Source organism: Epinephelus moara, chromosome 14, assembly GCF_006386435.1.
Source record: "Epinephelus moara isolate mb chromosome 14, YSFRI_EMoa_1.0, whole genome shotgun sequence".
NCBI lineage: Eukaryota > Metazoa > Chordata > Actinopteri > Perciformes > Serranidae > Epinephelus > Epinephelus moara.
The window spans coordinates 18674993-18687098 of NC_065519.1; the positions used below are offsets into that span (position 1 = coordinate 18674993).

At 38.2% G+C, this 12106-nt stretch overlaps 1 protein-coding gene across 2 annotated transcripts in view; it reads right to left on the bottom strand.

Annotated features, from left to right (window-relative positions):
- myo6b (myosin VIb) overlaps nt 1–12106 on the bottom strand; it is a 61070-nt gene that overhangs the window by 43696 nt on the left and 5268 nt on the right. For both annotated transcript variants that reach the window (XM_050062604.1, XM_050062605.1), the window contains exons 3-10: nt 8814–8883; nt 8633–8706; nt 6986–7115; nt 5836–5941; nt 5451–5506; nt 5266–5363; nt 5005–5169; nt 2914–2994 (exon numbers count right to left, since the gene is read on the bottom strand). In XM_050062604.1, the coding sequence (XP_049918561.1) occupies nt 2914–2994; nt 5005–5169; nt 5266–5363; nt 5451–5506; nt 5836–5941; nt 6986–7115; nt 8633–8706; nt 8814–8883 (780 nt within the window). The remainder of the gene's footprint in view (nt 1–2913; nt 2995–5004; nt 5170–5265; nt 5364–5450; nt 5507–5835; nt 5942–6985; nt 7116–8632; nt 8707–8813; nt 8884–12106) is intronic.

Consider the following 12106-nt stretch of genomic DNA (forward strand, 5'->3'; position numbering starts at 1 on the left):
ATGTTAGCTGATTCCGGAAATGAAGGGAAATGAATTGATTCGTGGCACGCTTTATAAATAAGATAATCTTGGAGAATATTTTGGACCCAAAGTTTTTATTCTAGGTTTACACCTGACAAACATCTTGCATCCAAGAGAATTATCTCACTCTTTCGGAAAAAGACTGGAAAACCAAAGCTCATTAATTGGATTAGAGAGTTATCTATGATTCCAATTTTGGAAAAGATGACATATGCCATTAGAGGGAAACAATAAGTCTTTGAAATAATTTGGGGTCCTTTCCTACAATAAATGGAGAATGTTGATGTAAGTATTGTGATGAAGTAGTAGTGGTCCTCTGCAGTTGTCTGAATCATTTAAAATCCTATTAATACTTGACTGTATCGGTATGTTCCATGTGAACTATGTCTTTAAATTTGAAACAAGGCACAAACAATGAAAGCATGACATGGCTATAACAATAGGGGACCCCCTTTGGAAAACAGAGGAACCTCTTTTTTGTTTATCTTATCAAGTATAATTTATCATTATTATTTTTGTTGTTTGCATTTTGTAGTCTTTAAATTGTCTGACATGTAAGGGAAGGACAATAATCTGTGTGCTTTCAATATTCTTCTGGATGAGAACACGATTGCTTCCCAATACTTATAAGGTATTTGAAAATTAATAAAGAAAAAAAAGATCTCTGGGCTCTGGGGAAAGTATCAAGTATTGTCTCAAGTCACTGGTGTTAAAGTCCAAGCTGAGTTGCCAGTATTTATTTATTACTTTTTTAAAATTTTGTCAAGTCGAGTCTGAAGTCATCAAATTTGTGACTCAAGTCATTGGACTCGAGTCCACATCTCTGATTAATACATAGAGCAGTTAAAAACCTGGACTGAGGGGGTGACAATGAAACCAAAGCACAACTAATCAAACACCAGCTGCCTCTGAACTTCTAGAAATAAAGTATGACTAGTCCATACCCACTGAGTGCACAGATGCCCATGTACAGTTTCACATGGTGTGTGTTTGGGATACAGGTCATAGGAAATTGCAGATTAAATAGTCAACTGATTAAGATTAAGAAGAGCAATGTATTCAGACAGAGTATTTTTGTGAATTTGATGACGATTGCAGCCACAGCGATTGGTTGCATTTTAGTCATTTATAAGCATTTTTCTGTTGTTATAGCGCCACCCAGTTGCCAATTAGAGTTAAAGTTCTCCAGTCACCTTGAGGTGTCCTGTTCTACATATCTACCAAGTTTAGTAAAAATCGATATGGCGGTTAGGCCTAGATAAGAAATTAGCTCTCTAGCGCTCCCATTTTGTTTGATGGGGTCAATAATGGAGGGGTCCCCTCAGATTATGTGTGGTCATATGCCTACAAAGTTGCGTGGTGATCGGTGAAACCCTTGAGATGTTATACACCTTTATGTGATGAGCCACGCCCTCTGCAATATTCATTGGCTTATAGAAGCTCAGTTTTATTAAGTTTTCCAACTTTTGCCAAGAGGGAACTTTAGATATTGGTCCCTAGATTATGTTCACAGAGTTTCATACAGATCGCTCAAACTTCCGAGGAAGAGATCGATTTTATGTGTTCAAAATTCAAAATGGCGGAAAATCTATATAACCGGAAGTTATGGGTTCTTGAGGCAAATTTGTTCCTCATGAGGAGAGGCACCTCTGTGCAAAGTTTCATGTCTCTGCGATATACGGGGCATGAGATATGCCCATTCAAAGTTTGCGATTTCAATCGGTTGTTATAGCACCCCACTTTGGCCAATTGATGTAATATTGCTTCATTCGCATCCTCCCATGACCCTCTACCACTGTGCCAAATTTCACATGGATTGACCAAGTCAGTGAGGAGAAAAACATGGAACAGACACACAGACACACCCACAGACAGAGTTTTTGTCATTCTATAGTAAGATGTTGCTGGGGTAAAAAGTCTTTTCACCAGGGGTAAAGTATCAAGTACTGTCAAGTCAAGAGGCTCAAGTGCAAGTTATCTCTCAAGTCACTGATGTTAAAATCCAAACCAAGTTGTTATTTATTTACAAGTCGAGTCTGAAGTCATCAAATTTGTGACTCAAGTCTGACTTGGACTCGAGTCCCCATCTCTGATTAATACATAAAGCAGTAAAAAACCTGGACTTAGGGGGTCACAGTGAAGCCAAAGCACGGCTAATCTCACACCAGCTGCTTCTGAACTTCTAGAAATAAAGTGTGATTACAATATTTCAGAGAAAAGGCAGAATACAGAGAAAATTAAATTACATATAAAAATCAAAGAATAGCTTATGATTGGCCTCTAAGGTAAAAACAAAAGTTCAATCATTGCATTTCTCTGAACGTACTCGGCTAAATAAACCCATTAATAAACAACTGAAACCACTTCCTTTGTTTACCACTTCCTCACCTGATCTCCCTGAAACTTTGATCAGCATTAAAGAAGATATTCTATCTTAGAAAACAAGGAGTGAAATGAACATGTCTAATTAGTCCCTGAGAGAGAAACATGTCACACTTACTCTCCTAATTGTTTCATGATATTAATTACACATCTCCTGCAGGCTGTGCAGCCACCGCTTCTGTTTCATGTTATACATAATTCATCAAATACACAGACCTGAACTAATTTCTTAGCATGAAATATTCTTATTGACCAATTCCTGCTTGGCGTTTCATGTCTGCAGCTGATTTCTTTAAACGTGTGTCTGGGCTTTGCTTTCAGTGCTTACTCATTGTTATTGGGGAAAAGATTAATGCACATGTATCTGAATGATTTATTGCACAGGAGAGAATCAAAAAGTGCAGCATTACAATACAGTCTTTGCCTTTGCTCCTTAACTGTAACACAAGTGTCCAAAGTAATCATGTATCGTGGTTGGAGTGATGAGACCAGAACAGAACGTGACATTACCTCGGGGCTCTTGCGGTTCTGCATGATTTGCTTATCAGAGTCCTTACTGGCAAAGTATCTGGTGCATCCTCGGTTCAGGTACTGCAACGGAGAAAAATCAGCTTAAAAAACATTTAAACGCAATCAGTGTTTTGATAAATTAAATTCAGACACAGTGTAAATGCATTTCACTGGTGGCGACAAACCTGCTGGGGATATTTGTATTGATTTCCATCGTCTAAAAGATTTACTTTGTTGTCTTCCTAATATTGCTCCACAGCTGACTAGTGGTGAATCACGTGAAGTAATTGCCTCTGTTGATGTGGGTGTCACCTCGGGGACCTGATATAATGACACTATGATAAACATCTTAAGGAACAGCTTGAGCTGCTTGTTGTTCCGGTAAGTGTTGTTTTGTCGAGCATGTGGAGGAAAATAAAGGCTGCGGTAAACACCTTTATGCTCTCTGACTTCGCCCCTGCTGAGCTGATAATTGCATTCAGAAGGGAAAGAAGTCAATTGAGAAATATTTTGTCACTGAGGGGGATTTTGATTTCACATGGGAGGACGTCTTGACATGATGAAAAGATAAGCTTCTGTGACATCTAGTGGGCTTCCTCAGAACTACCAACCTACGTGCACTCCAAAATACTATTAAATGCAATTTAATTACATTAAAAGCAGCTTTTAAAATAATTTCTGTCTCTTCCAAAAACAGGACCACAACTTCTCACCTTCATTTCACTTTGGAGTGTCACAGCTGAAATTCTCTTGGGTCACAAAACAGTAGAGGTCTACAGAGACGCCATTACGTCTATCTGTAACTGTTCAACCAATATAATAATATCTGTATTTGTATTTGGATAGAGGACTGAAAGTGCCCATGGTTTATATCGTAAGTCACGTTAAATCAGGCAGATGTTGTATTTTACAACATACATTAAGAAAAACATTTCCACTTCCTCATACTGTACTTTCTATCGATCTATATTTATTTTCTACTAAACTAAGTTTTATGAACTGTCTGTCCCCACCACATGGAATACCATTTAAGTCAATATTGAATAAATACATGAATAAATATGGCCATGAAATAAATCCTTGAAAAAAAGGAAATGAATATACAATCACATAAATAAATGTAAATATAAATATTAAAATGAGTCACTATATTTTAACATATAAATAATGAAGATTTTCAATAAAACTTTAATAGATATTTAAAGGACTACTTCTATTTATTTCAGGGGATTTTATTTCATAATTCCACATTAATTTCCCAGCTCATTTAATTTCCAATTGTTTATATAAACATGAAATATTGGTAAGGTGAATATTAACTGAAATATAAGGTAAAACATCTTCATATATATGTGTATATATATATGTGTATATAATATAATTATTTGGGTAGCTTTTATTGGACAGGACAGATCAAGCGTGACAGGGGAAAAGAGAGGGAATGACGTCCAGGAAAGGGCATGGTCTGGAATGAAACCCGTAGCCATGCCGGCTGCGCTACTGGGCACCCCTAGATGTTTTTTTTAAATGGAGGAAATGAACAAATACAGCTAAAGCTGCAGATTCTGACTTGCATTTTGATGTATAATTTGCAGGGATTTGAAAAAAATCCAGCTGCCACAACAGGCTTTTGTCTCGGAACTCCTGCACATGAAGCTTCCTTCTCCACGGTACCTGGGTTTCACTGAGTGATAGCTGGGAAAAGTGAGCTCTGTGCCTGCTGTGCACTGACTCAGTGGGGGCAACAAAATATAGCGACGAGTTCATCAATAATGTGTGGTAAATGAGATAGCTAGTTAGTGAAATCAAAGTTCTATGTTGCAAATAGAATGGACATATTCATCTTGTGGCCATCCACAATGATATGAACAACTTAAAGAAACAATGCACAAACATGTTAATCATGGCTTTTTTCCAAATAATGAGCAATTTTGGTAGAATAATTATCTGTTTCCATCACATTATTTGAGCTTTCCCAAATAACATATTCGGATTCAGGTACATCTGTACAATACAGTGGTCAATAACATGTGTTCTGCTTCTAAAAAACATTGGCACTGCAGACTCTGGGGACTGTCTAAGCCCACTGACCCTGAAGCTGTCTGGAGAGTCCAGGTGCAGCTTCTTCTTTATGTCCTCAGATGCTCCGGCACACAGCCTGTAGAAGATGTGGTAGTTCCTCTCGTCGTTACTCTGCATGCAAATCCTCGACTTCTCCAGCAAGTAATGTGAGACAAATCCACCCACAACTGCATTCTGGTAACGCAAGAGAAGATCCAGATCTTAAAAGTCATGTTTCACACACATCAAAGTATAGAGGAGCCTCGAATGTAATCAGTGACCATCTGGTACCTTCTCATTGAAATGGATTTCCACAAACTTCCCAAAGCGACTGCTGTTGTTATTTCGGACTGTCTTTGCATTTCCAAAGGCCTCCAGGAGGGGATTTGCTGAGATTTGAATACAGAAAAACAATCAGGATCACCTTGCCTCCATTTGGTACATACTGTACTGATAGTTAGTTACTCATTTATTACCTTCTACAATTCTCTCGTCAATATCTTGCCCACTTCCATATGTTGTGGTGAGATATCTACAGGACGGAGATGAAATAAGGAAGACATTAACCATGATAAATAGATTTTAAAAAGTAAGACAGAAACACCAAAACCCAAATCACTGTTCTCACATTATAAAGACAATAACTTCCCTTTGCGAAGAAGCTACATTTTTGCTACTTAAATTGGCAATTAGATCCAGTTCAGTGTTATTTTACTACCTCTACAGTTTATCAGTTTTCATTAGATATTTGAAAAGGTATGAGCAGTCAAAAGGTCAAGTCAATGGTGAAATATTTTGGTTTGGACCACTTTATATCCTGTGAAGGGAGGATGAATATGGGATGCAGGATGATACTCATACCTGAGAACAAACTTGGTGTTTTCGGTCTTTCCAGCACCGGATTCACCAGAAACTATGATAGACTGGCTCATCTTGAGAACCTTCATGTCCCTGTAGGCTTTGTCGGCTAAAAAAAGAAGACACATTCTCCTTAAAAAAGTAACACCAAAGCTCTTAGTACCTATCGGTACCAGTACAATATATCATCAGTAATGTGTTTCAAATACAACTCTTTTACTCCTTAAGTGCTGTGATATTACTTAAGTTTGTAGTTCTGTACATTTCCCTCTTATTTAACAGGGATTTTATTCCTCTCACTTGTTATTGAAAAACATTCAAATATACAAACATTGCAGACGTGTACTCATCATAATCCTACAAATAAACAAGAGCATGAATTTAAATGAATAAAAATTAAATAATAATAAAATAATTACAAAAAACAGAATTGGGAACTTCAACATATTCAAATAAGAACATATGTTATTCTGCTTTAAAGAGCTCCCTGTACAGATTGACAGTTTTGTATTTTTTTTTTTCTTAATTTTAAGAGTCTTAAATATTCTTTAAATTCGCATTAAAATCCAGTGAAATTAGAGTACGGTACGTTTTTTTTAAATTTACGATACGATCGATACGATACGATACGATACGATAAGAAATACTTGATCGTGCCCGTAGGGAAATTTGTCTTGGACTCAGGAGCTGCACAAGTATTGCTGCCTTACAATAATAGTCCAGAGGAAGTGAAAAGCATATACCATAAAAAAAAACACATAAAAACACTACTACATAACAGTTTTGCACATCAGCCACTCATATATTGCACATAATACCAGAACCAGCACATTTATGTATCTGAAATTAACCATGTATGGTCAATAAGTTTACAATAAATTCATGTCACACTTGTTATACTCAAAATGTATGCTGACACTGACATTTTTAACCAACAAATAATATTTTATTCAAGTCCAAAGACCAATTAAATGTAGGCTATACAATGGTCAAATAAAAGCCTTAAAGATTTTGCTTCAGTATTGCAAAAATTACATTTGTTTCCAACAATTAAGAATTTGGATCATATTGGTAATACAGGACTGTCATGGTTATAGCAATACCCTACAAAAATGTTGTTTCTTAGCAGTGATAAGAAGGTGTGAGCTTTCACCTATAGCGTAGACATGAGGTGGCAGAGTTCCCAGTGACTTCCCCCGGTACGACTTGATGGCATCAGGGCCGTAAAGTTTGGGGATGTCATAGTAAGGATTCACAGCTATCAAGATATTGGCCACATAAGTCTGTAAGAGATATGAAAACATCTATGATTAGAGTCGCTGTATTTAGAGACAGTCAATAACCAGCTAAAATACACATGAATTATTGAATAATGAGAGACAACAGAGGCGAAAACGAGACACATCTTAACTTGTTTCCCTGTCTTGCTTTCCCCGTCTACCAGCTGTTTCTCATTTCCTAAGTGAGTGACTGGGATCAGGATTGGGTTTGCCAGTCTGACTCTGTGACCCTTCTCTAGCTTCCCTCCCCTCTTTACCACCTGGTGCTTTCCCCCCAGGGAAACAAGGAAAGGGATCCTCTCTCCTGCTGTCTCCCAGCTTGTCACTGTATCTCCTGATGCAGCTGGATAGAAGTGACTTTAAAGGGACAGTTCACCCCAAAATCAAAAACACACATTTATCCTCTTACCTGTAGTGCTGTTTATCTGTCTCGATTGTTTTGGTGTGAGTTGCTGAGTGTTGGAGATATCAGCCAAAGAGATGTCTGCATTCTCTTTAATATAATGGAACTAGATGGCACTCAGCTTGTGGTGCTCAAAGCGCCAAAAATACATTTGAAAGACTCAACAGCAATGTGTCTTTCCAGAAATCCTGACCCAGTTACTCCAGATAATCCACAGACTTTGTTGTGAGCAGTTTCTTATGAGAACTATTTTTTTTTCAACCCACCTTTACACACCAACAAAATCAATTTGCAGAAGGAATTGTGCATCTACTGCTAGCTTACCTAGCACCACTGAGCTAGCTAATGTTACAGCTCAGCTGAGGAGGACGCCATTAATGTTTACATCTCATGCCGTCACAAGCATGAGCCTCTCATTCAAGAGTAGATGCACGCTTCCTTCTGCACAATGATAGCAGGTGTAGTTCAATAGAAAGAAAATAGTTCCTACATGAAACTGCTCACAACAAGGTCTGTGGAGTATCTTGAGCAACCAGGTCATGATTTCTGGAAAGAGACATTGCTATTGAGTTTTTTGAAAATGTATTTTAAATTTCAAAAAAAGTAATTCCTATATTTCATGTAGGTACTATTTTCTTCCTACCAAACTTCACCCGCCAACCATATCACTGCGCAGAAGAAAGCGTGCATCTACTGCTAGCTCACCTAGAACCACGGAACTAGCTAACGTTACAGCCTGTTGTCCATGAGTAGATGCACACTGAGCTTAATATGCTCACATCTGTGGATTATCTTGAGTAACTGGGTCATGATTTCTGGAAAGAGACATTGCTGTTGAGTTTTTTCAAACATATATTTTTGGTGCTTTGAGCACCACAAGCCAAGTGCCATCTAGTTCCACTATACTCGAGAGAAGGCAGACATCTCTACGGCTGATATCTCCAACACTCAGCAACTCACATCAAAACAATCCAGATCGATAAATAGCTCAGAGGATAACAGCAATAATATGTAATTTTAATTTGAGGGTGAACTGTGCCTTTAAGCTATTGCAAGAGCACTTGTGCAGAAACTTGTGCCAATATGCAGACAAGTATAGATGGAGAAGAAAACATACATAGATGTGGTCTTTATTGTACCGCACTCTGACGTTGTTCAGAAGAGTGGCTTCATTCAAGTACATAAGGGAACCTGAAAATAGAGGACACAAACAACAAACAAGACAAATAAAATAAAGCTATTCATTAAATGTGTTAAGATTAACAACATGATTGTAAAAGCCACATGTGTTGACTTACAGTTGTCATCTACATGTTTGTTGACATCATCCTCTGCTGGGAAGACTTGGCTCATCGGAGCAAGAAAAGTCTGCAACAAAAACAGTTTCCATTATTACAACATTCACATGATGTAATTTCCAGAAGAGACAGACATGCAACAGGTGGCACTGTCTCTATTCATCCCTCTATATTTATCTTTGATATGACACAAAACAAGTGTTTATAAGCATCCCAAAAAAATTAAAAGCGTGGGGGGAATATTAGGCGTAATAACAAAGCTAAGCAAGAATGCATAAACATGAATCATTCATCATGGTTAAAGATCACAGTAATGATGTTTGGTGCGACATGTTCCCAGGCTGAATTAGTTACTGATATTCTCACTCTATTGTTTAAGAGTCTGAGTTAATGGAAATAAACTCAATGGAACAAGCCGGCTGTGAGAGAAACAAGGAGAGACATGGCAGGATAATGAATAATTTGGTGGGAGAGCAACCGGATCCGAACACCTGAGTGAGTAAGTGAGTGTATGCTGTGTGTGTATGTGTGTGTGTGTGTGTGTGTGTGTGTGTGTGTGTGTGTGTGTGTGTGGTTGAGACAAGATGACGGCAGGGCTCTGTGCTGATCTTGTAGGAGCCAATCAAGTCACAAACTCCACCCTTGACATTTAAACAGGGCGTGTACTGCGCCTTTAAGAAGGTAAGACCACGTGACGTGATTACAGCAGTAAATATATATACACACACATATATATATATATATATATATATATATATATATGTATCTGTGTCTGACCATTCCCTGTACAATATATATTTCAATAATAAACACTCTTTTGCTCCATTTACAAGTTCATTACACTCCCTATATCAATACCACTGCTTGTGTGTGTTTGTGTGTGTGTGTGTGTGTGTGTGTGTGTGTGTGTGTGTGTGTGTGTGTGAGTGTGCCCCAGTCTGTGCTGTGATGCATGGTTTATTACCGCAAACAGGCTGTAAGCATAAACAGAATCTGCTTTGTGTGCGTGCTTCAGTACTTTGGCTCAATCTGGACATCCACAACAATAATAACCATGTGAGAAATGTCTAACCGATAAAATTGACAAAGAAGAAGAGGCGGCCGTGCTGAGGGCTGTGCACTGAGCTGAGCCCCTAATGAGCTCCACACAGCAGTAAAAAAAAAAAAAAAAGAGACACTCAATGGGCCTTTCATTCCCTCACTGAATGGGACAGGAGTTTCCGCCTTGCAATAAAGTGATCATGATCATTCAAAGTTCACATTTATGCAAAATGAGATCCACTGCAAACTACCCCAGCTCAGTGTAGCAGAACATAAAAATATGTATGCATTTATGCAGAGTCTTAATACACTCATTTCCAATGCGACTTCAATTCAGAGGGTCTCTGGTATCTGGTGACATCTTGACATTAAAATAAAGTTCAGTGTCAGTTATGATTTCCTCAGACAAATTTTAAAGTGATTCTCAAAATAGCTGGGGTATTGCAGTGCAAACACAAGGTTTTCTGACAACTTTAGTAGTATCAAAGTACTTTATCTGGCTGTTCTCGCGCACTCACAAGCTCTCTCACAAGCCAGTAATTCGTGTGTAACCCACATAATTTGGAAGGCTGTAATCACATCAGAAATACTTTACTGATCTCCGAGAGGAAATTGTGATTAGCTACAGTCGCTCCCATGTGACGAACAGGGAATTATAATAAGTAAGAATAAAAGTATGAAATAGAAGTATGTAGAAAAAGAAGATTATAATAACATGGAAATAAAAATGTGTATTATGTTACAATACATACCACTAGTACTTAAAATATTAAGAATAAAAAAATTAATATATGATATACTTTTTTGTGCTGAGTCTGTAATGAAGTAGTATCAAGAGATAAAGCCTGTGAAAAGAGGCAAGTTGGGGTTGTGGATGGGTCAAACAAACAAAGGACTTTCACCCAGGAGACCAGTGTTAGAGACTGGGTAAAACCAAATGAACTTTGAGACACGTCGTCGCCATGTCCTTTTTCTTAAAGATTTTTTTTTAGGGCATTTTTGCCTTTAATTGATAGGACAGCCAAGCATGACAGGGGGAGAGAGAGGGAGTGACATGCAGCAAAGGGCCACAGGCTGGAGTCGAGCCCGGACTGCTGGGGCAACAGCCTTGTATATGGGGCGCATGCTCTATCCACAAAGCCACTAACACCCCACCATGTCCTTTTTCTAAGCCATATCTATCTAACTTTACACTAGCTACTAAACTTTACTCTAACTATGTAACTTTACTTTAGGTAACGTCATTCATAGGATGTTAATTCGTTAGATATCATACAGACCATTGTATGAGGTTACAATGACTTTAACAAGGATAGACATTTTTGGAATGCAAGGAATTTATATTAAACATGACTTCTTCTTTTTTTTTACCAGAAAGGCATAAAAATTTCCAGAATAAAAAATCAAAAGTAACATAAAACTATCAAACATAGTTTGACAAAGTCGCCTTCATGTATGCAGCTCCATGTGAAATCTTTGGCAAAGGGATTTAAAGTTGCACTCATTAGTTCCTCTAGGCCGTTTCAAAGTAGAACGCTGCTTGGGCCACATTTTCCTGACCGAACCCGACCTGAGTCCGAGACAGTTATAACCAGGCCCGGCCCGACCCTGACAGACTTTCTGATTTTTGAGTCCAAACCCGACCCGAGCCCAACACAGTTTGTTCCCTGACATAGTTATTGTTATAGACAGTATGTAAATGACCATCAAAAGACTGCTATTACACACATTCAAAAAACACCGCTCTCACAGCAGCACAGCACAGCACTGTACACACACTCAGTTGGAGAGGAGCCTGTGTTGCGTTTTGGCGTTGTCACGTAAATAACAAATTGCAGCACTTGAATAGGCCATAGCACAACACAGCAGCATGTTAAGTGGGCCGAACCCAAACCGAACCCGGGGAAAATTTCTGATTTGTTATCCGGACCCAGCCCGATCCGTCGGGCTCTGACGGGTCCCGTCAGGCTTGAGTCGGGTATCCACACTCTGTTTCAAAGCACTGTTGCAGAAATTATGTTTGCCATCATTAATGTCAGGGTGTATTTTAGCTTGATTTTTGTATGGTTTATAGTTGCCCATTGTCTTGTTTGTCTTATGATTTGCTTATGGCATTCGTCAATTTACTTTTTAGTTTTTCTTCGTAATAATGTCATTTTATGTTTTATATTGTTCACTTTTGTGTTGCATATTTGATGATGTATTTTTGTTCTATGTAATCTATGTTGCTGCCTGTCAATAGATTTAATCTG